Source organism: Salvelinus fontinalis, chromosome 1 (assembly GCF_029448725.1).
Source record: "Salvelinus fontinalis isolate EN_2023a chromosome 1, ASM2944872v1, whole genome shotgun sequence".
NCBI lineage: Eukaryota > Metazoa > Chordata > Actinopteri > Salmoniformes > Salmonidae > Salvelinus > Salvelinus fontinalis.
This window is the reverse complement of record NC_074665.1, coordinates 1,917,571-1,942,570: the sequence shown is the minus strand read 5'-3', so window position 1 is coordinate 1,942,570 and position 25,000 is coordinate 1,917,571. Positions and strand designations below refer to the sequence as shown.

At 53.3% G+C, this 25,000-nt stretch overlaps 1 protein-coding gene across 1 annotated transcript in view; it reads right to left on the bottom strand.

The window, feature by feature from the left end:
- The window catches only part of lyst (lysosomal trafficking regulator), a 264,577-nt gene that overhangs the window by 218,725 nt on the left and 20,852 nt on the right, over window positions 1-25,000 (bottom strand). The window contains exons 3-12 of the mRNA XM_055935436.1: window positions 15,301-15,845; window positions 14,776-14,949; window positions 14,126-14,226; window positions 13,396-13,552; window positions 8,749-8,904; window positions 7,538-8,529; window positions 6,320-6,848; window positions 3,608-3,854; window positions 2,914-3,140; window positions 1,334-1,486 (exon numbers count right to left, since the gene is read on the bottom strand). Coding sequence (XP_055791411.1) covers window positions 1,334-1,486; window positions 2,914-3,140; window positions 3,608-3,854; window positions 6,320-6,848; window positions 7,538-8,529; window positions 8,749-8,904; window positions 13,396-13,552; window positions 14,126-14,226; window positions 14,776-14,949; window positions 15,301-15,845 — 3,281 coding nt within the window. The remainder of the gene's footprint in view (window positions 1-1,333; window positions 1,487-2,913; window positions 3,141-3,607; window positions 3,855-6,319; window positions 6,849-7,537; window positions 8,530-8,748; window positions 8,905-13,395; window positions 13,553-14,125; window positions 14,227-14,775; window positions 14,950-15,300; window positions 15,846-25,000) is intronic.

Below are 25,000 nucleotides of genomic sequence, written 5' to 3'. Positions count from 1 at the left end.
ACCACTAGTCCCTCTCCCTAGCCTGACCACTAGTCCCTCTTCCCTAGCCTGACCACTAGTCCCTCTTCCCTAGCCTGACCACTAGTCCCCCTCCCTAGCCTGACCACTAGTCCCTCTTCCCTAGCCTGACCACTAGCCCTCTTCCCTAGCCTGACCACTAGCCCTCTAGTCCCTCTCCCTAGCCTGACCACTAGTCCCTCTCCCTAGCCTGACCACTAGTCCCCCTCCCTAGCCTGACCACTAGTCCCCCTCCCTAGCCTGACCACTAGTCCCTCTCCCTAGCCTGACCACTAGTCCCTCTCCCTAGCCTGACCACTAGCCCTCTTCCCTAGCCTGACCACTAGTCCCCCTCCCTAGCCTGACCACTAGTCCCCTTCCCTAGCCTGACCACTAGTCCCTCTCCCTAGCCTGACCACTAGTCCCTCTCCCTAGCCTGACCACTAGTCCCTCTCCCTAGCCTGACCACTAGTCCCTCTCCCTAGCCTGACCACTAGTCCCTCTCTCCCTAGCCTGACCACTAGTCCCTCTCCCTAGCCTGACCACTAGTCCCTCTCCCTAGCCTGACCACTAGTCCCTCTCCCTAGCCTGACCAGTAGTCCTCCTCCCTAGCCTGACCACTAGTCCCCTTCCCTAGCCTGACCACTAGTCCCTCTCCCTAGCCTGACCACTAGTCCCCCTCCCTAGCCTGACCACTAGTCCCTCTTCCCTAGCCTGACCACTAGTCCTCCTCCCTAGCCTGACCACTAGTCCCTCTCCCTAGCCTGACCACTAGTCCTCCTCCCTAGCCTGACCACTAGTCCCTCTCCCTAGCCTGACCACTATTCCCCCTCCCTAGCCTGACCACTAGTCCCCTTCCCTAGCCTGACCACTAGTCCCTCTCCCTAGCCTGACCACTAGTCCCTCTCTCCCTAGCCTGACCACTAGTCCCCCTCCCTAGCCTGACCACTAGTCCCTCTCTCCCTAGCCTGACCACTAGTCCCCCTCCCTAGCCTGACCACTAGTCCCCCTCCCTAGCCTGACCACTAGTCCCCCTCCCTAGCCTGACCACTAGTCCCCCTCCCTAGCCTGACCACTAGTCTCTCTCCCTAGCCTGACCACTAGTCCCCCTCCACTAGTTACTCCCCCTTCACACCACACAGAGCCCTTGCTCCTCTCTCCCTAGCCTGACCACTAGTCCCCCTCCCTAGCCTGACCACTAGTCCCTCTCCCTAGCCTGACCACTAGTCTCTCTCCCTAGCCTGACCACTAGTCCCCCTCCACTAGTTACTCCCCCTTCACACCACACAGAGCCCTTGCTCCTCTCTCCCTAGTCTGACCACTAGTCAAAACTCACCTTGTCCTCCTGGGGTTGGGGACTGGAGCAGACCTCGGCCAGGGCCACACGGAGCAGGAAGTCAAACAGGGGCACAGCCAGATCAGAGTTCACGACCCCAGAGCGGGACAGCTGATCCCTGACCTCTAACAGGGTCTCCTCCACTGACTGGAGCTGCAGGGGAAAGATAGATAGTTTAGCTTGAATCAAAAGAAATTCATCTTTCTATCCGTCCGTCCGTCCGTCGATCCGTCCGTCCGTCGATCCATCTGTCTAGTTTCATATTTCAAAGTTCATCGCCACATGCATTTAACGGTACAGTGAAATTCTTACTTGATGACTTAACAAACAAATAAACCTAAAACAACAGATGAACAGAAGGGCCTGACTGGTGTGGGGCCTGACTGGTGTGGGGCCTGACTGATAGTGGGGCCTGACTGATAGTGGGGCCTGACTGATAGTGGGGCCTGACTGATAGTGGGGCCTGACTGGTGTGGGGCCTGACTGATAGTGGGGCCTGACTGATAGTGGGGCCTGACTGATAGTGGGGCCTGACTGATAGTGGGGCCTGACTGATAGTGGGGCCTGACTGATAGTGGGGCCTGACTGATAGTGGGGCCTGACTGATAGTGGGGCCTGACTGATAGTGGGGCCTGACTGATAGTGGGGCCTGACTGATAGTGGGGCCTGACTGATAGTGGGGCCTGACTGATAGTGGGGCCTGACTGATAGTGGGGCCTGACTGATAGTGGGGCCTGACTGATAGTGGGGCCTGACTGATAGTGGGGCCTGACTGATAGTGGGGCCTGACTGATAGTGGGGCCTGACTGATAGTGGGGCCTGACTGATAGTGGGGCCTGACTGATAGTGGGGCCTGATCGATATTGGGGCTAGGGCCTGATCGATATTGGGGCCTGATCGATATTGGGGCCTGATCGATATTGGGCTTACATTCCAAATGGAACCCTATTCCCTTGATAGTGCACTACTTTTGACTAGGGCACTATAGAACCCTATTCCCTTGATAGTGCACTACTTTTGACTAGGGCACTATAGAACCCTATTCCCTTGATAGTGCACTACTTTTGACTAGGGCACTATAGAACCCTATTCCCTTGATAGTGCACTACTTTTGACTAGGGCACTATAGAACCCTATGCCCTTGATAGTGCACTACTTTTGACTAGGGCACTATAGAACCCTATTCCCTTGATAGTGCACTACTTTTGACTAGGGCACTATAGAACCCTATTCCCTTGATAGTGCACTACTTTTGACTAGGGCACTATAGAACCCTATTCCCTTGATAGTGCACTACTTTTGACTAGGGCACTATAGAACCCTATTCCCGTGATAGTGCACTACTTTTGACTAGGGCACTATAGAACCCTATTCCCTTGATAGTGCACTACTTTTGACTAGGGCACTATAGAACCCTATTCCCTTGATAGTGCACTACTTTTGACTAGGGCACTATAGAACCCTATTCCCTTGATAGTGCACTACTTTTGACTAGGGCACTATAGAACCCTATTCCCTTGATATGGCCCTGGTCAAAAGTAGTGCACTTTGGTACCTGGAATGGTACTAGGTCTAGGTACCTGGAATGAAAGCTCAGGTTCGATCCTCTGCAAGCCTGAGTTAGCGCTGTGAAGGCAGATAGCAAGCAGGGCCTCCAGCATTCTGATGCTCTGTAGAGGCCACTCTTCCTCCAGCCTCCTGGAAGGATCCTGCTGGGTCCCGTCACCCTCTCCCTGCCCTGGGCTCACAGCTTCAGCTGGGTGCTGTCCTGGATCCTCCTCTCCCAGGGTGGCGGCGGTGGTAGAACCTTTTATTAAAAAACAAAAGCTGTCTAAAGTCTGAACCGTAGAACACTTATCATGTCTGTATCTATGGGTTCCTAAACTCTCTCAGCCCCGGAACCCAAATGAGAAATGCTGTGTTTTCCTGGGATCCAAGGTCATGAACCCATGCTTCCTATCGGGGGGTCCTTTGATTGGATTAATATTTCTCTCTGCCTATTGACGGCAAAATACTTTTCCTGTAACTCTACAACATTTTGCCATGGGGTGGAGAGAAATCTTTGTAGTTTTAAAGATAATTACCTGAAATTCTACACATAAAGCCATGCTTATGTTAACATGATATCTGAGTGAGAGTGACTAACAAAATCGATGGGGCCCCCCGGAGGTCAGACCCCCCCCCCCCCCCGGAGGTTAAGGCCCCCCCCTGGAGGTCACAGCCCTGTGTTCCCTGTCGGTATTCGGCATATTATTGTCATAAGATCAATCAAACCTGTCTCAACTGGGGATGGTGATGAGGTTGGTGATGTGGCAGAGGCGTCAGGGTGAGTCTTGTCCTTCCCATCACTCTTCTTCGTGGCCTTGCCATCCGTGGTGTGAGAGGGGAGTTTCTGGATGAGCAGTGTCATGAGGCGGGAACAGACATCTAGTCCTCCTAGCCGGTAGAACTGCCTCTGGAACACGGGACTCGCCAGGTAGATCCACCGACACGCCGACCACACGTCAGCAGCACGCCGTACCTGTTCAAAAATTATTTCATAGATTATTAGATCATATTTTGTATTTTTTTTTTTTATATATAATCCCTCTGGTAAATGACTACAAAAGTAAATGATATGTACAGTATACACTTAAATACTTGATATTAGAGCGGTCAAAAGTTAACGCGTGACATGTTCATCAACATAAAATGCTTTGACGCCGTTAAATCGCGTCTCCGATTCTTCACGTTCGACCGTTGTAAGAGCAGAACGCGACCCAACTGCAGTCAACGCTCGGGCCTTTACATATCAGAAGACAGCTGTGGTCAAAGTTATGCCCGATATTACTGGCGCCTCAGGGACGACCCAGAAGACGAGGCGCAGGGCGATCCGGCTAGAGACAGGGCGGCCTTCAGTAAGTATTCATATCCCCTCGACTTTTCTCCAGCGATTTTAGCTGTGAGTCTTTTTGGGGGGGGTACGGCTCTGAGAGAGTTACACACCTGTATTGTGTAACATCTTATAAGCTCTGTCAAATTGGTTGTTGATCATTGCTCGACAACCATTTGCAGGTCTTGCTATAGATTTTCAAGTACATTTAAGTCAAAACTGTAACTGTCTCTCAGGAACATTTACAGCCTTCTTTGTAAGCAACTCCAGTATATATTGGGCCTTGTGTTTTAGGTTTATGCCCTTCTGAAAGGTGAATTCATCTCTGTGTCTGGGGGAAAGCAGACTGAACCAGGTTTTCCTCTAGGATTTTGCCTGTGCTTAGTTCCATTCAGTTCCTTTTTTATCCTAAAAACTTCCCGGTTTTTAGAGATTACAAGCATACCCGTAACATGATGCAGACACCACCATGCTTGAAAATATGGAGAGTGATACTCAGTAATGTGATGTATTGGATTTACCTCAAACATAATAGTTTGTATTCTGGACATAAGTTAATTTATTTGTCACATTTTCTGTCGTATTACTTTAGTGCCTTGTTGCAAACAGGATGCATGTTTTGGAATATTTGTATTCTGTACAGGCTTCCTTCTTTTCACTCTGTTATTTAGATTAGTATTATGGAGTAACTACAATGTTGTTGATCCATCCTCAGGTTTCTCCTGTCACAGCCATTAAACACTAACTATTTTAAAGTCACCATTGGTCTCATGGTGAAATCCCTGAGCGGTTTCCTTCCTCTCCGGCAGCTTAGTTAGGAAGGACTCCTGTATCTTTGTAGTGACTGGGTGTATTGATACACCATCCAAAGTGTAATTAATAACTTCACCATGCTCAAAGGGAGATATGCAGTTTAAAAACAATAATTAATCTACCAATATGTGCTTTCTTTTTTTCACCATCTACCAATAGGTGCCCTTCAGAGTGAGTCCATGCAACTTATTATCGGACTTGGTAAGCATTTAGTTTTTTACTCCTGGACTTATTTAGGCTTGCCATAACAAATGGGTTCAATACTTACTGACTCAAGTCATTTCAGTTTTTCATTTGTAAAAAAACAACATAATTCCACTTTGACATGATGGGGTTTTGTGTGAAGCCAGTGACCAAAAAGATCAATGTAATACATTTTAGGCTGTAACACAACAAAATGTGGAAAAAGTCCAGGGAAGTGAATACTGTCTAGAAGCACACAGAGACAGAGAGACACAGACAGAGAGACACAGAGAAAGAGAGAGAGAGAGAGAGAGAGAGAGAGAGAAAGAGAGAGACAGACAGACAAACAGACAGAGAGAGACAGACAGAGAGACACAGAGAGAGAGAGAGAGAGAGAGAGAGAGAGAGAGAGATAGAGAGAGAGAGAGAGAGAGACAGATACACAGAGAGAGAGAGAGAGAGAGAGACAGACAAACAGACAGAGAGACAGACAGAGAGACAGACGACAGAGAGACAGACGACAGAGAGAGAGAGAGAGAGAGAGAGAGAGAGAGAGAGAGAGAGAGAGAGAGAGAGAGACAGAGAGAGACAGAGAGAGAGAGAGAGAGAGAGAGAGAGAGAGACAGACAAACACAGACAGAGAGACAGACAGAGAGACAGACGACAGAGAGACAGAGAGAGACAGACAGAGAGACAGAGATTCATTCCAGGTGACTACCTCATGAGAGAATTGAGAGAATGCCAAGAGTGTGTATATTTAAAAAATCTGAAATATAAAAAATATTTTGATTTGTTTAACACTTTTTTGGTTACGACATGATTCCATGTGTGTTATTTCATAGTTTTGATGCCTTCCCTATTATTCTACAATAGTGTATATCACTTTGTGTTTCCGACTCTTACACTCAAAGCCTGTAGACATTTGAATTGTAACTGTAACTTAACGTACTGCTTTTTAAAAATTTAAAAAAATATTTATTTCCGACCAACTTTGAGCAAATTCAAAAATTTGAATTGCGATGAACTAATGCCATTAACTCAACTAATTATTTTAATTGTTTGACATTAACAACTGGACATTGTGCTATCAATAAAAAATAATAGTAAGTTAAAAACACCTGTTCCTTGGAGGGCAGGGCCACGCTGTCAGGTGACAGGCAGGGGAGTCTCCCTCCCAGAGGCTCTGAAGCCGTACTGTCGTACCCCGACGTATCCTCCGAGTCGTTTACCGAGTCACGGTCCGAGTCGCCCTCTTTGCTGACGCAGAGGAACGCCACGCACAGGAAGAGGTTGATGGTGTTCAGATGGGTCTCTCCACGGACCCTCCCCTTTCCTGCCCCTGGACCAATCCGGCCCCTTGGCCGCGCCTCTTTTAGACACTCGTAGAACTTAGACAGGCTCTGTGGGCCCCCCTCTCCTATGGGACCTGCGGTACTTCCAGCTCCACGGGACCCCAGCTCCTCAGCCAGGCCCAGCGTGGCCTCTCTCTCCTGGGCATCAGCATGCTCCTGGACCTGGTGCTCCACTCCAACTCCAAGTATTAACGTGTCAAACACCTTGAGGGCCCAGGCCCGGGTCTGGTCCAGGTAGATGAGCTCAGTCACCTGGTTCAGACCGTTACAGGACAGGAACAGGTTCCTGATCACCCTGACAGGGAGGAGGAACACATTGCTTTAATATTTAACTGAAGAGAAGAAGAAAAAGGTCCATTTAAAGTCTGGCTACAAACCGGAGCAGCCTTCTACAATCATTCTATTCAGGGATGGGAGGAGAAGGGGGCCAGAAGAGAGGGATGGGGGGAGAAGGGGGCCAGAAGAGAGGGATGGGGGGAGAAGGGGGCCAGAAGAGAGGGATGGGAGGAGAAGGGGGCAGTAGAGAGGAATGGGAGGAGAAGGGGGCCAGAAGAGAGGGATGGGAGGAGAAGGGGGCAGTAGAGAGGGATGGGAGGAGAAGGGGACAGAAGAGAGGGATGGGAGGAGAAGGGGGCCAGAAGAGAGGGATGGGAGGAGAGGGGACAGAAGAGAGGGATGGGAGGAGAAGGGGGCCAGAAGAGAGGGATGGGAGGAGAAGGGGGCCAGAAGAGAGGGATGGGAGGAGAAGGGGGCAGTAGAGAGGGATGGGAGGAGAAGGGGGCAGAAGAGAGGAATGGGAGGAGAAGGGGACAGAAGAGAGGGATGGGAGGAGAAGGGGGCCAGAAGAGAGGGATGGGAGGAGAAGGGGGCAGAAGAGAGGAATGGAAAGCGGAGTAGACAGAAAACTGTCAGACTGGAGGAGGGGACAAGACAGAGGAAGCCAAAAGACAGAGGTAAAGGAGGTAGAGACACCACTGTCCTCACCTGGACTTGAGCAGGGTTGGTAGTGTCTGCAGGTAGACCAGTAGCACCTCTACAGGTAGACACTGGACGTGGTAGGTGCACACCTGGCTACACGATGTAGACACACCCAGTTGTTGGGCGTGATGCACTAGCTCCACCCCCCTCTGCAGTACAGGGTTGAAGATGTGCGTGTAGAGCTGCCATTGGACCACAGCGTTCCCTCTCAACATCAGGTGACACATGTGTCCCGCGACCTGTTGGCTGAGTGCCTGGTCCTCCCCGAACACCAGCCCCTGGTACGCCTCCAGGGCCTCCCACTTCCACAGCATATCCTCGGCTCCTCCTCCGCTGGGGAGGATACCATGGGAACGGTAGCTCAAAGTAGGGGATGACACTCCGACCTCCCCCTGCTGGAGCGTCTCCTCCAGGCCCGGCAGCTGACTGCTGTCCAGAGTACAGATGTTACAGGAGGCTAGCTTAGCTTTCTCAGAGGGCTGTCCGCCACCTAGCTGATCCAGGATCAGCCGGGAGAGGACAGAGAGGATGTGGGACTGGTAGGAGCGGAGCCCAGGAGCCTGGAAGGCGTGGAGGAGAGGGCCGACTACAGACCGAGGGTCCATGCAGCAGCAGATCCCCACAGCCTGGACGCCAGCTAGGACCTGGAGCACCGCCGGCCCACTGGAGGACAGGCGCTGGAGGAGACGGAGACACTGGTGGGCACAGGCTGCCAGGCAACAGCACCTGTCTGGGTAACGCACCACGTCACCCACCCCCTCCTTGCCCTCGGACTCTTCGAAGGGGTTGCGGCGGGCGGCCTGTTTGAAAGCAGAGACGGGGAGTCCGGAGAGGTCGCGGTGATGATGCAGGAAGTGAGAGTACTCACAGCGGCGGTGGCGACGGCGAGCGCAGACGGACTGGTGCAGTTGCTCTGACTTGGCAGTCTTCACGGCGCTGATGATCTTTAGGACCCCGGAGATCAGTCCTTTCAGACGATCTGCTGCCTCACCCCCCACCTGAGTTGGAACATAACGGAAATTAGTCTTTGGACTTTAAAAAAAAATAATGTGTGTATTGTTGTACTCAAACTCAGCGAGCCAAATTCACCAGACACAAATTAAACCAAGTGCTGGACTAAAAATCAAGCTCAGTGGAGTGTCTATTTTTAGTCCAAGACTAGACTTAAATCTGTGTCTGGGAAGCTAGCCCCCGTTGATCTAGTAAATAAATCAAACCTCAGAGTCCCGGGCGCGGCCCAGCCCTTCTAACCTCAGAACGGTGGCCTCAAACAGCTCCAGGCCGCGATGTTGGATGAACTCATGAAGCAGCTCTAGAGCCTGACTGAAGAAGAAGGGATTGGGGGCCGAGGCCTGGAGACACCCCAGCAGCACCTGGACATCCCATTAGATTAATACAACGGTTTAAGGAATGAGACCCCGCCCAGCAGCACCTGGACATCCCATTAGATTAATACAACGGTTTAAGGAATGAGACCCCCCCCCAGCAGCACCTGGACATCCCATTAGATTAATACAACGGTTTAAGGAATGAGACCCCCCCAGCAGCACCTGGACATCCCATTAGATTAATACAACGGTTTAAGGAATGAGACCCCGCCCAGCAGCACCTGGACACCCCATTAGATTAATACAACGGTTTAAGGAATGAGACCCCCCCCCAGCAGCACCTGGACATCCCATTAGATTAATACAACGGTTTAAGGAATGAGACCCCCCCCAGCAGCACCTGGACATCCCATTAGATTAATACAACGGTTTAAGGAATGAGACCCCCCCCAGCAGCACCTGGACATCCCATTAGATTAATACAACGGTTTAAGGAATGAGACCCCCCCCCAGCAGCACCTGGACACCCCATTAGATTAATACAACGGTTTAAGGAATGAGACCCCCCCCCAGCAGCACCTGGACATCCCATTAGATTAATACAACGGTTTAAGGAATGAGACCCCCCCCCAGCAGCACCTGGACACCCCATTAGATTAATACAACGGTTTAAGGAATGAGACCCCCCCAGCAGCACCTGGACATCCCATTAGATTAATACAACGGTTTAAGGAATGAGACCCCGCCCAGCAGCACCTGGACATCCCATTAGATTAATACAACGGTTTAAGGAATGAGACCCCCCCCCAGCAGCACCTGGACATCCCATTAGATTAATACAACGGTTTAAGGAATGAGACCCCCCCCAGCAGCACCTGGACATCCCATTAGATTAATACAACGGTTTAAGGAATGAGACCCCCCCCAGCAGCACCTGGACACCCCATTAGATTAATACAACGGTTTAAGGAATGAGACCCCCCCAGCAGCACCTGGACACCCCATTAGATTAATACAACGGTTTAAGGAATGAGACCCCGCCCAGCAGCACCTGGACATCCCATTAGATTAATACAACGGTTTAAGGAATGAGACCCCCCCCCCAGCAGCACCTGGACACCCCATTAGATTAATACAACGGTTTAAGGAATGAGACCCCAGCAGCACCTGGACATCCCATTAGATTAATACAACGGTTTAAGGAATGAGACCCCCCCCCAGCAGCACCTGGACACCCCATTAGATTAATACAACGGTTTAAGGAATGAGACCCCCCCCCCAGCAGCACCTGGACATCCCATGAGATTAATACAACGGTTTAAGGAATGAGACCCCCCCATCAGCACCTGGACACCCCATTAGATTAATACAACGGTTTAAGGAATGAGACCCCCCCCCAGCAGCACCTGGACATCCCATTAGATTAATACAACGGTTTAAGAAATGAAAAAATGATCGTATTCACATAATAGTGCACTGCTTTAACCAGACCACCCTAGCCGCCCCTGGATTACAATAGATGACAGTAATGTATTAGTGTGGTGTTCTACAGGGATCTATACATGGACCTCTTATTTATATGCATCTATAAAACACAACACGTAAAGTGTTGGTCCAATGTTTCAAAAAGATATGAACAAAATGCTAATTTCTCTCAAATTGTGTAAAAAATGTGTTCACATCCCTGCTAGTGAGCATTTCTCCTTTGCCAAGATAATCCATCCACCTGACAGGTGTCGAATATGAAGCTGATTAAAACAGCATGATCATTACACAGGTGCACCTTGTGCTGGGGACAATAAATAATAAATAAGTGTGGGGGGGGGGGGGGGGTGGAAAATCACACCAGACCAGGCCAATGAAATCCGCGCTTCGCTGGAAGCCCCGCCTTCCACAGGTGATAAAGCGCGAGGCTCGGATTCATTCCTTCAATTGAATATCGCTCTTCACCCAGCCCAGGAACGGGCGGCACGGGGCCAAACAGGTGTTTCACTTTGTTCCCCTCCTTCAGGGAACAGTAGTTATAGTCAGAACTTTACGTTCCCTTTCAGTCAGTCAACTTCGGTAAAACATACTATGGGGAAATACAATCCCGCCCTATTCCAACCTAAAAAGGATACTAAATGAAACGGCCCATGGCAGACCACCCAGACTTGACCCTGCCGGATGTTGCAGTCTGGGTATTGCGCAACACGGTGCACTGCCTAGTGACATTCCCTTGTCCCAGCCGTGATAAAACCTACCTAGGAGAGATATCTCCTATTTAAACAACACCCAGGACGCTGCCAATCCCCTGGTGGAGTGGGCGCGTACGTCGCTAGGTACCCCTTGCCCCTCGCTGGTATGTGCCAGGGAGATAGCGTCCAATATCCATTGGGAGAGACGCACGCTGCTTAGAGAGAGTACCCTGCCGCGTGCTGGATTAGCAAAAAAGACAAAAAACTGGTCACAAAACCGGATATTCCGGTTCCGTTCAATATGTAAAAACTTGCTCCGGACACAGGGCATGTAAGGAACTGTAGGACATAGCCATGACTTTTGGAGTGAAGGCTGCATTTGGACACAAAGTCACAGAGTCGCCTGGGGCAAACTGAGTACAGGAAGGGTGTACGGATAACGCGGAGGTCCCCAACACGTTTACCCGAGGCCATAGACATGAGCGGGGACAATTCGGAGGAGAGACTCTCCAAAACCAGCGGCAAGTCCCAAGTTGGCGCCAACAGACATGGCAACTCTGCTTCTAGCTCCTAACCAACGGTGGAGTATTTTGTTATTTCTTACATTATTAGCCCAGAATGTTTGTGTTATTACATACAGCCGGAAATAACTTTTGGATATCATAGTGGCTGTAACTCACGAGCAATACAACTTTACCAAATTGGATCCTTTGTTCGTACCCTCCAGGGCAAATGACCCAGACGCCGCTCCAAGACGCTGCCGGCAGAGAAGAGGTATTCGGAGTGGACTTCTAGTCCAACTCAGGAGACAGGCACACCATCCACCGTTACCGAGTATATTTGCTCGCTAATGTTCAGTCTCTGGATAATAAAGTAGACAAGCTCAGGGCGAGGATCTCCTTCCAGAGAGACATCAGGGATTGTAACATACTCTGTTATACGGAATCATGGCTCTCTCCGGATATACTGTCCCCGTCCATACAGCCAGCTGGGGTCTCAGTACATCGCGCAGACAGGAATAAAGACATCTCTGAGAAGAAGGCCGGTGGTGTATGTTTCATGATTAACTACTCATGGTGTGATTGTGATAACGAAACGGAAGTCCGTTTGTTCACCCGACCTAGAATACCTCACAATCAAATATTACCTACCAAGAGAATTCTCTTCGGTTTTAGTCACAGCCGTGTATATTCTCCCCTCAAGCCGGTACCACGACAGCCCTCAAGGAACAACACTGGACTTTATGCAGTGACCCTGGTTCGGTTCCAGGCTGTATCAAAACCGGCCGTGATTGGGAGTCCTATAGGGCGGCGCACAATTGGCCCAGCGTTGTTAGGGTTTGGCCGGGGAAGGCCGTGATTGTAAATAAGAATCTGTTTTGTAAATAAGAATCTGATCTGTAAATAAGAATCTGTTCTGTAAATAAGAATCTGATCTGTTCTGTAAATTAAGAATCTGATCTCCTAGTCTCACACGCAAACTGATTGGACCGGGGGCAGCCTGAGCATGCAGCGAGCTGGGACAGACAACAAAACGTGAGTATCTTTTAATTAATTTGGTCGCGAACCCAAACCCGGCTTGCCTTCGTCGCGTCAGCCATATTACTTATTGCTATAGTCAGGCCAAGCAATATGAAAAATAACTAATTGTTGGTGATTAGGAAACGTATGAAACCATACAAACTCCAGGAAACAACAGGGGTGAGAAAGCGCTACCATTAAGGGACAGTTTAGTTGGCGCAACATAAGACAGTTCTGTGTTCCAACTACTTGTTTCAGAGGTGCATCTCGTTCCTGTTCACGCCAAGGTGAAGAGTGGAATCATTTAAGGAATGAATTCGAGCCTTACGCTCATCACCGGTGGAAGGCGGTGCTTCGAGCGAGGTGAGGATTTCATTGGCCTTGTCAGGCGTGATTGTAGATCCTTCGAGCGAGGTGCGGATTTCATTGGCCTCGTCAGGCGTGATTGTAGATCCTTCGAGCGAGGTGAGGATTTCATTGGCCTTGTCAGGCGTGATTGCAGATCCTTCAACCTACGTCGTGAGAGTGAGACTTCCCCATAGTATGTTGTACTGAAGTTGACTGACAAAGAGGACATAAAATCCTCTTCCTGGTCGTACATCAGCAACAAAAAAGATACACTACACAATATTGACAATGGATGTGGGCCCAGGTCAAAAGCAGGTCCCTGGTAAAATGTAGTACACTATACAGGGAATGGGGCTCTGGTCTAAAGTAGTGTACTATATAGGGAATAGGGCTCTGGTCTAAAGTAGTGTACTATATAGGGAATAGGGTTCTAATCTAAAGTAGTGCACTATATAGGTAATAGGGTACTATAAGTGACAACCAGTCCATACCTGCAGGACCCCCTCCAGCAGCTCAGGTAACAGCAGGGAGCGGTGTCTCCAGCGGGAGAAAGAGAAGTCCTCCTGCACCTCCTGTAGGGTCTTCTTGGGTCTGGGAGCGAATGGGTCAACCTGTCTCTCCAGGCAGGACCTGATCTTCAGCGTGGCTCTGAATAAAATAAAAAGGTTTCAGCTGCCAGTTCAGTTCGGTTCCCATTTTTGTGTCACCCACCCTGGGGGGGGATTTAGAGCCAGCAACCTTCTGGCTGCCGGTCGTGTTCTCTAACCTCTTGGCTACGTACCTGAGCAGGTCAGTCAGGCTGTCCGGTCGTCTTCTCTAACCTCTTGGCTACGTACCTGAGCAGGTCAGTCAGGCTGTCCAGTCGTCTTCTCTAACCTCTTGGCTACGTACCTGAGCAGGTCAGTCAGGCTGTCCGGTCGTCTTCTCTAACCTCTTGGCTACGTACCTGAGCAGGTCAGTCAGGCTGTCCGGTTGTCTTCTCTAACCTCTTGGCTACGTACCTGAGCAGGTCAGTCAGGCTGTCCGGTCGTCTTCTCTAACCTCTTGGCTACGTACCTGAGCAGGTCAGTCAGGCTGTCCGGTCGTCTTCTCTAACCTCTTGGCTACGTACCTGAGCAGGTCAGTCAGGCTGTCCGGTCGTCTTCTCTAACCTCTTGGCTACGTACCTGAGCAGGTCAGTCAGGCTGTCCGGTCGTCTTCTCTAACCTCACGGCTACGTACCTGAGCAGGTCAGTCAGGCTACGGCGCAGGCTGTCCGGTAGAGCCTCACTCTGACCCACGTCGACTGACATCAGGTGGAGGATGGTCCTTAGCAGCATTCTCTGAGAGGAGACAGAGTGTTCTTCATTAACAATTAGCTGGTCATACTCAGGTATGGAAGTGAAGGAGTATGGGTACTGGCCGGCCAGGCTAGCAGACCACACTGTCTCTACTAGCCTGGATGATGTTCCACTACCCAAGATTCTAAAACTTATGCCATCCTTCAGATTACTTTAGGGGCTAGTTTGGCATATTTCCTACTAGCTTGGTCTGAAAATACAAGCCTTGGGCTAATGTGGACTATCTTAAATGTCCATCACTCATGGTCATCCCTACAGCCATAGGGATGAACCAATAAAAACCAATACCTGCAACATTACAAACTAGCACAACACAATGACAAACTATACAAAACATTGACAAAACATCACAATGACAAACTATCACAATATCACAATACAATGACAAACTATCACAATACAATGACAAACTATCACAATACAATGTCAATAGTAAGTACAGCACAATGTGTAAAAGACCGATTAAAGCATTTACATGAAGTATTTAATCATTATATTCAATGAAGAAAAATGAAATGACAAAAGGTGTACCTGGACCAGGGCGATGGGCTCCTCTGTCCAGCCTCCAGCCAGCTCCTCCACGCCCTCTCCTCCTCCCCCCGGACCACAGCAGTCTCCAAACTCAGTGAGGATCTCCGTGAGGGTCGGCACCACACTGACAGCCAGACCCGGGTTGTGGTTGATGCTCATGTCAAACTTACACACCTTGAAAATAAAAATAAAAAAATATTTTTTTGTGAGGGACATATTTAAAAGACTTATATAAAGATACTGCAACCACTTGAGAACAACAGAACATTTAACATGATTTAGTATTAAAAACAAAGTCTACCAACTTATTTCAACATGATTTAATATTAAAAACACAAAGTCTACCAACTTATTTCCATTGCTGTCCTGGTTATATCAAAAAATAGACAGCTTGAACGAAAGATGGACAAGGCTGTGCATCGGGCACGTTACATTCAGTTATAAAATACCTTCTCCAGGAGCGAGAGCAGAACATGACAGAGGTCGAAGGGTGCATCGGGCACGTTACATTCAATTATAAAATACCTTCTCCAGGAGCGAGAGCAGAACATGACAGAGGTCGAAGGGAGAGTTCTCCATCCGGTTGAATATGGACATGGCAGCTGGGTCTGTCAGGGTCTCTGTGTCCAGGCTGGTCTGGGACCCCCCCAGCGACCGGGGTTGGGGGAGGAGCGGGAAAGGCAAAGCCATGGTCTTTTCGGGAGGGGGGACAGGGGGCGAGGGTAACAAGGGAGCCTCCGAACGGTGATGCTGGCAGCTCACACGGATCGTAGAACCGCGAGAACGCCGACTGCGCACTCCACCTGTGCCACCGGCGACGGCCTTGTTGTCAGAGTTGGCATCCGAGTCAGAGGTGGAGAGCTGGGAGCGACGAGCATCCCTTACGGAGTAGCGCTGAGCGGTCCGGCGGGAGCGACGCAGGACCTTCCAGGTGGAGCTACTGCTGCCGCCACCGCGTGACCGCTTCTCAGAGTTCAATGACCCGGTCTTCTGGTCTTTCCCCGCCCTCTGGGGGACGGCATTCACCTCCCGGCTCAAGAACACTTCCAGCAGAGACAGCAGGGTGAAATCTGGCAACATGAAAACACAGACACTACTGTAAGGCAGGGTGAAATCTGACGACAACAGACACTACTGTAAGGCAGGGTGAAATCAGACGACAACAGACACTAATGTAAGGCAGGGTGAAATCAGACAAATCAATCAAATCAAGTTAATTTTATATAGCCCTTCGTACATCAGCTAATATCTCAAAGTGCTGTACAGAAACCCAGCCTAAAACCCCAAACAGCTAGAATGCAGGTGTAGAAGCACAGTGGCTAGGAAAAACTCCCTAGAAAGGCCAAAACCTAGGAAGAAACCTAGAGAGGAACCAGGCTATGAGGGGTGGCCAGTCCTCTTCTGGCTGTGCCGGGTGGAGATTATAACAGAACATGGCCAAGATGTTCAAATGTTCATAAATGACCAGCATGGTCAGATAATTATCAGGAGTAAATGTCAGTTGGCTTTTCATAGCCGATCATTCAGAGTATCTCTACCGCTCCTGCTGTCTCTAGAAAGTTGAAAACAGCAGGTCTGGGACAGGTAGCACGTCCGGTGAACAGGTCAGGGTGACTTTGACTTTTTCCACACTTTGATGTGTTAACAAAAGTGGGATAAATATGGATTTCTCACTTTCTGTCAATGATCTACACAAAATGCTCTGTAATCAGCATGTCACATGTGCAACCAGAGGGCGAAAAGAGCCTAGAGACCACCTTTACTCCACACAGACGCATAAAGCTCTTCCTCTTCCCCTTCATTTGGCAAATCTGACCTTAATTCTATCCTCCTGATTCCTGCTTATAAGCACAACTAAAGCAGGAAGTACCAGTGACTCGCTCAATAGGGAAGAGGTCAGATGATGCAGATGCTAAGCTACTGGGCTATTTCGCTAGCACAGACTGGAATATGTTCTGGGATTCATCCAATGCCATTGAGGAGTTTACCACCTCGGTCAATTGATATTCAGGACAAAAAGTTAATTTCTTTGACACATTTTCAACAGTTTTACTTTGTGGCAAACAGGATGCACGTTTTCTTAATTTTTTTAATGTTTATTCTGTACTTCCTCCTTTTCACTCTGTCATTTAGGTTAGTATTGTAGAGTAACTACAATGTTGTTGATCCATCCTCAGGTTCCTCCTTTAACAGCCATTAAACACTAACTATTTTAAAGTCACCATCGGTCTCATGGTGAAATCCCTGAGTGGTTTCCTTCCTCTCCGGCAACTGAGTTAGGAAGGAAGCCTGTATCTTTGTAGTGACTGGGTGTATTGATACACCATTCAAAGTGTAATGAATAACTACACCGTGCTCAAAGGGAGATATGCAGTTTAAAAACAATAATTAATCTACCAATAGGTGTCCTTCGTTGTGAGGCATTGGAAAACCTCCCTGGTCTTTGTGGTTGAATCTGTGCTTGAAATGCACTGCTGGACTGAGGGACAGATAATTGTATTTGTGTACTACAGAGATGAGCTAGTTGTTCAAAAATACTGTTAAACACCAATATTGCAATGTATTAATGGGACTTCCTTTATTATGTGACTTCTTAAGGACATTTTTACTAAAACATATATCGGGTTTACCATAACAAAGGGGTTCAATACTGATGGACTTTTCATTTGTAAAAATGTCAAAAAACATAATTCCATTTTGACACGTGGTATTGTGTGTAGGCCAGTGACAAAAGAGTCAATTTAAATCCATTTTAAATTCAGGCTGTAAAACAAACCTTCCTTACCGAGCTCCAACTAATAATTATCTGCCTCATATATAAGAGTTTACATCTTATAAAATAATGTATATCAAAAAAAGGTGTTAAATTCAACGATTAAACCTCTTTACCTGAGAAAGTCTAATCGAGGCGATGTGCTGCAACTAATTCTGAGCTGATGTAGAACTAATATAGCAGAAGCTAATAAGAGAACTATGTATGAGGAGCGTGTTAAGAGATTAGCAGGACGACACTAAATACCCCCGTCATCCTGAGGTCTATCAGCTTCAGGAAGCATCCAGACACCATTTTTCTGAACATTTAAACAGCAATTATGTTTTTTTGTTTACTTCGGTTTTCCGTTAAAACGATAAAGAAAAATTATTAAATTCCAGAAGGCAGACTAACGGTCCTATTATGTATGTATGACCACAAGGGCCGGGCCATTAAGGTAAATATATATATCTAAAACAACCTTTACAGACATAGAATGTAGCTCCACTAACATGTCCATAAATGATAACTTTTCAGACAATTTAAAAAAGTGCATCTGTGCAATTACAGACGGCAGGACGCCGTGCCCTTTACAGGCGGCAGGACGCCGTGCCCTTTCCAGGCGGCAGGACGCCGTGCCCTTTACAGGCGGCAGGACGCCGTGCCCTTTCCAGGCGGCAGGACGCCGTGCCCTTTACAGGCGGCAGGACCCCGTGCCCTTTACAGACGCCGTGCCCTTTACAGACGGCAGGACGCCGTGCCCTTTACAGACGGCAGGACGCCGTGCCCTTTACAGACGCCGTGCCCTTTACAGACGGCAGGACGCCGTGCCCTTTACAGACGCCGTGCCCTTTACAGACGCCGTGCCCTTTACAGACGCCGTGCCCTTTACAGGCGGCAGGACGCCGTGCCCTTTACAGACGGCAGGACGCCGTGCCCTTTCCAGGCGGCAGGACGCCGTGCCCTTTACAGGCGGCAGGACCCCGTGCCCTTTACAGACGCCGTGCCCTTTACAGACGGCAGGACGCCGTGCCCTTTACAGACGGCAGGACGCCGTGCCCTTTACAGACGCCGTGCCCTTTACAGACGGCAGGACGCCGTGCCCTTTACAGACGGCAGGACGCCGTGCCCTTTACAGACGGCAGGACGCCGTGCCCTTTACAGACGGCAGGACGCCGTGCCCTTTACAGACGCCGTGCCCTTTACAGACGGCAGGACGCCGTGCCCTTTACAGACGGCAGGACGCCGTGCCCTTTACAGACGGCAGGACGCCGTGCCCTTTACAGACGGCAGGACGCCGTGCCCTTTCCAGACGGCAGGACGCCGTGCCCTTTCCAGACGGCAGGACGCCGTGCCCTTTACAGACGGCAGGACGCCGTGCCCTTTACAGGCGGCAGGACGCCGTGCCCTTTCCAGGCGGCAGGACGCCGTGCCCTTTCCAGGCGGCAGGACGCCGTGCCCTTTCCAGGCGGCAGGACGCCGTGCCCTTTACAGACGGCAGGACGCCGTGCCCTTTACAGACGCCGTGCCCTTTACAGACGGCAGGACGCCGTGCCCTTTACAGACGGCAGGACGCCGTGCCCTTTACAGACGGCAGGACGCCGTGCCCTTTACAGACGGCAGGACGCCGTGCCCTTTCCAGACGGCAGGACGCCGTGCCCTTTACAGACGGCAGGACGCCGTGCCCTTTACAGACGGCAGGACGCCGTGCCCTTTCCAGACGGCAGGACGCCGTGCCCTTTCCAGACGGCAGGACGCCGTGCCCTTTACAGACGGCAGGACGCCGTGCCCTTTCCAGACGGCAGGACGCCGTGCCCTTTCCAGACGGCAGGACGCCGTGCCCTTTACAGACGGCAGGACGCCGTGCCCTTTACAGACGGCAGGACGCCGTGCCCTTTACAGACGGCAGGACGCCGTGCCCTTTCCAGACGGCAGGACGCCGTGCCCTTTCCAGACGGCAGGACGCCGTGCCCTTTCCAGACGGCAGGACGCCGTGCCCTTTACAGACGGCAGGACGCCGTGCCCTTTACAGACGGCAGGACGCCGTGCCCTTTACAGGCGGCAGGACGCCGTGCCCTTTACAGACGCCGTGCCCTTTACAGACGGCAGGACGCCGTGCCCTTTACAGACGGCAGGACGCCGTGCCCTTTACAGACGGCAGGACGCCGTGCCCTTTACAGACGCCGTGCCCTTTACAGACGGCAGGACGCCGTGCCCTTTACAGACGCCGTGCCCTTTACAGACGGCAGGACGCCGTGCCCTTTCCAGACGGCAGGACGCCGTGCCCTTTCCAGACGGCAGGACGCCGTGCCCTTTACAGACGGCAGGACGCCGTGCCCTTTACAGACGGCAGGACGCCGTGCCCTTTACAGACGGCAGGACGCCGTGCCCTTTACAGACGGCAGGACGCCGTGCCCTTTCCAGACGGCAGGACGCCGTGCCCTTTACAGACGGCAGGACGCCGTGCCCTTTCCAGACGGCAGGACGCCGTGCCCTTTACAGACGGCAGGACGCCGTGCCCTTTCCAGACGGCAGGACGCCGTGCCCTTTCCAGACGGCAGGACGCCGTGCCCTTTCCAGGCGGCAGGACGCCGTGCCCTTTACAGCTGGCAGGACGCCGTGCCCTTTCCAGACGGCAGGACGCCGTGCCCTTTACAGACGGCAGGACGCCGTGCCCTTTACAGACGGCAGGACGCCGTGCCCTTTACAGACGGCAGGACGCCGTGCCCTTTACAGGCGGCAGGACGCCGTGCCCTTTCCAGGCGGCAGGACGCCGTGCCCTTTACAGGCGGCAGGACGCCGTGCCCTTTCCAGGCGGCAGGACGCCGTGCCCTTTCCAGACGCCGTGCCCTTTCCAGACGGCAGGACGCCGTGCCCTTTACAGACGGCAGGACGCCGTGCCCTTTACAGACGGCAGGACGCCGTGCCCTTTACAGACGGCAGGACGCCGTGCCCTTTACAGGCGGCAGGACGCCGTGCCCTTTACAGGCGGCAGGACGCCGTGCCCTTTACAGGCGGCAGGACGCCGTGCCCTTTCCAGACGGCAGGACGCCGTGCCCTTTCCAGACGGCAGGACGCCGTGCCCTTTACAGACGGCAGGACGCCGTGCCCTTTACAGACGGCAGGACGCCGTGCCCTTTACAGACGGCAGGACGCCGTGCCCTTTACAGACGGCAGGACGCCGTGCCCTTTACAGACGGCAGGACCCCGTGCCCTTTACAGCTGGCAGGACGCCGTGCCCTTTACAGACGGCAGGACGCCGTGCCCTTTCCAGACGGCAGGACGCCGTGCCCTTTACAGACGGCAGGACGCCGTGCCCTTTACAGACGGCAGGACGCCGTGCCCTTTCCAGACGGCAGGACGCCGTGCCCTTTCCAGACGGCAGGACGCCGTGCCCTTTCCAGACGGCAGGACGCCGTGCCCTTTACAGACGGCAGGACGCCGTGCCCTTTCCAGACGGCAGGACGCCGTGCCCTTTCCAGACGGCAGGACGCCGTGCCCTTTACAGACGGCAGGACGCCGTGCCCTTTCCAGACGGCAGGACGCCGTGCCCTTTCCAGACGGCAGGACGCCGTGCCCTTTCCAGACGGCAGGACGCCGTGCCCTTTACAGACGGCAGGACGCCGTGCCCTTTACAGACGGCAGGACGCCGTGCCCTTTCCAGACGGCAGGACGCCGTGCCCTTTCCAGACGGCAGGACGCCGTGCCCTTTCCAGACGGCAGGACGCCGTGCCCTTTACAGACGGCAGGACGCCGTGCCCTTTACAGGCGGCAGGACGCCGTGCCCTTTACAGGCGGCAGGACGCCGTGCCCTTTACAGGCGGCAGGACGCCGTGCCCTTTACAGGCGGCAGGACGCCGTGCCCTTTACAGACGGCAGGACGCCGTGCCCTTTCCAGACGGCAGGACGCCGTGCCCTTTACAGACGGCAGGACGCCGTGCCCTTTACAGACGGCAGGACGCCGTGCCCTTTACAGACGGCAGGACGCCGTGCCCTTTACAGACGGCAGGACGCCGTGCCCTTTCCAGACGGCAGGACGCCGTGCCCTTTCCAGACGGCAGGACGCCGTGCCCTTTACAGACGGCAGGACGCCGTGCCCTTTACAGACGGCAGGACGCCGTGCCCTTTACAGACGGCAGGACGCCGTGCCCTTTACAGACGGCAGGACGCCGTGCCCTTTACAGACGGCAGGACGCCGTGCCCTTTACAGACGGCAGGACGCCGTGCCCTTTCCAGACGGCAGGACGCCGTGCCCTTTCCAGACGGCAGGACGCCGTGCCCTTTCCAGACGGCAGGACGCCGTGCCCTTTACAGACGGCAGGACGCCGTGCCCTTTCCAGACGGCAGGACGCCGTGCCCTTTACAGACGGCAGGACGCCGTGCCCTTTCCAGACGGCAGGACGCCGTGCCCTTTCCAGACGGCAGGACGCCGTGCCCTTTACAGACGGCAGGACGCCGTGCCCTTTACAGACGGCAGGACGCCGTGCCCTTTACAGACGGCAGGACGCCGTGCCCTTTACAGACGCCGTGCCCTTTCCAGGCGGCAGGACGCCGTGCCCTTTCCAGACGGCAGGACGCCGTGCCCTTTACAGGCGGCAGGACGCCGTGCCCTTTACAGACGGCAGGACGCCGTGCCCTTTACAGCTGGCAGGACGCCGTGCCCTTTCCAGACGGCAGGACGCCGTGCCCTTTCCAGACGGCAGGACGCCGTGCCCTTTACAGACGGCAGGACGCCGTGCCCTTTACAGGCGGCAGGACGCCGTGCCCTTTACAGACGGCAGGACGCCGTGCCCTTTACAGACGGCAGGACGCCGTGCCCTTTCCAGACGGCAGGACGCCGTGCCCTTTACAGACGGCAGGACGCCGTGCCCTTTACAGACGCCGTGCCCTTTACAGACGGCAGGACGCCGTGCCCTTTCCAGACGGCAGGACGCCGTGCCCTTTCCAGACGGCAGGACGCCGTGCCCTTTACAGGCGGCAGGACCCCGTGCCCTTTACAGACGGCAGGACGCCGTGCCCTTTCCAGACGGCAGGACGCCGTGCCCTTTACAGACGGCAGGACGCCGTGCCCTTTACAGGCGGCAGGACGCCGTGCCCTTTACAGACGGCAGGACGCCGTGCCCTTTACAGACGGCAGGACGCCGTGCCCTTTCCAGACGGCAGGACGCCGTGCCCTTTACAGACGGCAGGACGCCGTGCCCTTTACAGACGGCAGGACGCCGTGCCCTTTACAGACGGCAGGACGCCGTGCCCTTTACAGACGGCAGGACGCCGTGCCCTTTACAGACGGCAGGACGCCGTGCCCTTTCCAGACGGCAGGACGCCGTGCCCTTTCCAGACGGCAGGACGCCGTGCCCTTTACAGGCGGCAGGACCCCGTGCCCTTTACAGGCGGCAGGACCCCGTGCCCTTTACAGACGGCAGGACGCCGTGCCCTTTCCAGACGGCAGGACCCCGTGCCCTTTACAGACGGCAGGACGCCGTGCCTTTTACAGACGGCAGGACGCCGTGCCCTTTCCAGACGGCAGGACCCCGTGCCCTTTACAGACGGCAGGACCCCGTGCCCTTTACAGACGGCAGGACGCCGTGCCCTTTCCAGACGGCAGGACGCCGTGCCCTTTCCAGACGGCAGGACGCCGTGCCCTTTCCAGACGGCAGGACGCCGTGCCCTTTACAGACGGCAGGACGCCGTGCCCTTTACAGGCGGCAGGACGCCGTGCCCTTTCCAGACGGCAGGACGCCGTGCCCTTTCCAGACGGCAGGACGCCGTGCCCTTTACAGGCGGCAGGACGCCGTGCCCTTTCCAGACGGCAGGACGCCGTGCCCTTTCCAGACGGCAGGACGCCGTGCCCTTTACAGACGGCAGGACGCCGTGCCCTTTCCAGACGGCGGGACGCCGTGCCCTTTCCAGACGGCGGGACGCCGTGCCCTTTCCAGACGGCGGGACGCCGTGCCCTTTACAGACGGCAGGACGCCGTGCCCTTTCCAGACGGCAGGACGCCGTGCCCTTTCCAGGCGGCAGGACGCCGTGCCCTTTCCAGGCGGCAGGACGCCGTGCCCTTTCCAGGCGGCAGGACGCCGTGCCCTTTCCAGACGGCAGGACGCCGTGCCCTTTCCAGACGGCAGGACGCCGTGCCCTTTACAGACGGCAGGACGCCGTGCCCTTTACAGACGGCAGGACGCCGTGCCCTTTACAGACGGCAGGACGCCGTGCCCTTTACAGACGGTAGAATTCTGCTCCGGTATAGACTGTTCTATGGTTTCCCTGACAACAAACGTTGCTGATTAATGTGTTGCTCATGTTTTTCAACGGTATGGTAGCTAGATGTGCTATCTTACTTCTAAATGTCTCGGTAAGTCGCGATATTTAACAAACTTCACTTTTTTTTAGGAAAGAGTGGTCTTCGCTCAGGGAGCAGGCAGGCTAGGATTGACAGTTGGTGGTCTAATTAAATTAAAGGTTACATTTAATATATATATACACACAGGTTATACCTGTAATTGCTTTAGGCTACACCGGTAGCCTACAGTCCTTTCATATTATGAGACAAACACACCCCCACCCACTCAGCTACGAAGCGTAGACTACCCCGGTCTCGCAAGACTGGCCCCGAAGATACCTCAGTATCCCAACAACATCGGGGTCATGAATAGCTTAAGCTAGGATATGCTACATGCAACGGACCGAAGCGTGTACACACACTCGGTCATTAGCGAAGAGCAGGCATGAGGAAGAGAGAGGAGGTTGCAGACAGGCCAGCAGGAGGAAGAGAGAGGAGGGGCAGGCAGGCCAGCAGGAGGAAGAGAGAGGAGGAGGGGCAGACAGGCCAGCAGGAAGAGGAGAGAGGAGGAGGGGCAGACAGGCCAGCAGGAGGAGGAGAGAGGAGGAGGGGCAGACAGGCCAGCAGGAGGAAGAGAGAGGAGGAGGGGCAGGCAGGCCAGCAGGAGGAAGAGAGGGGAGGGGCAGGCAGGCCAGCAGGAGGAGGAGAGAGGAGGAGGGGCAGACAGGCCAGCAGGAGGAAGAGAGAGGAGGGGCAGACAGGCCAGCAGGAGGAAGAGAGAGGAGGGGCAGGCAGGCCAGCAGGAAGAGGAGAGAGGAGGGGCAGGCAGGCCAGCAGGAGGAAGAGAGGGGAGGGCAGGCAGGCCAGCAGGAGGAAGAGAGAGGAGGGCAGGCAGGCCAGCAGGAAGAGGAGAGAGGAGGAGGGGCAGGCAGGCCAGCAGGAGGAAGAGAGGGGAGGGCAGGCAGGCCAGCAGGAGGAAGAGAGAGGAGGGGCAGGCAGGCCAGCAGGAGGAAGAGAGAGGAGGGGCAGGCAGGCCAGCAGGAGGAAGAGAGAGGAGGAGGGGCAGGCAGGCCAGCAGGAGGAAGAGAGAGGAGGAGGGGCAGACAGGCCAGCAGGAGGAAGAGAGAGGAGGGGCAGACAGGCCAGCAGGAGGAGGAAGAGAGGAGGGGCAGACAGGCCAGCAGGAGGAGAGA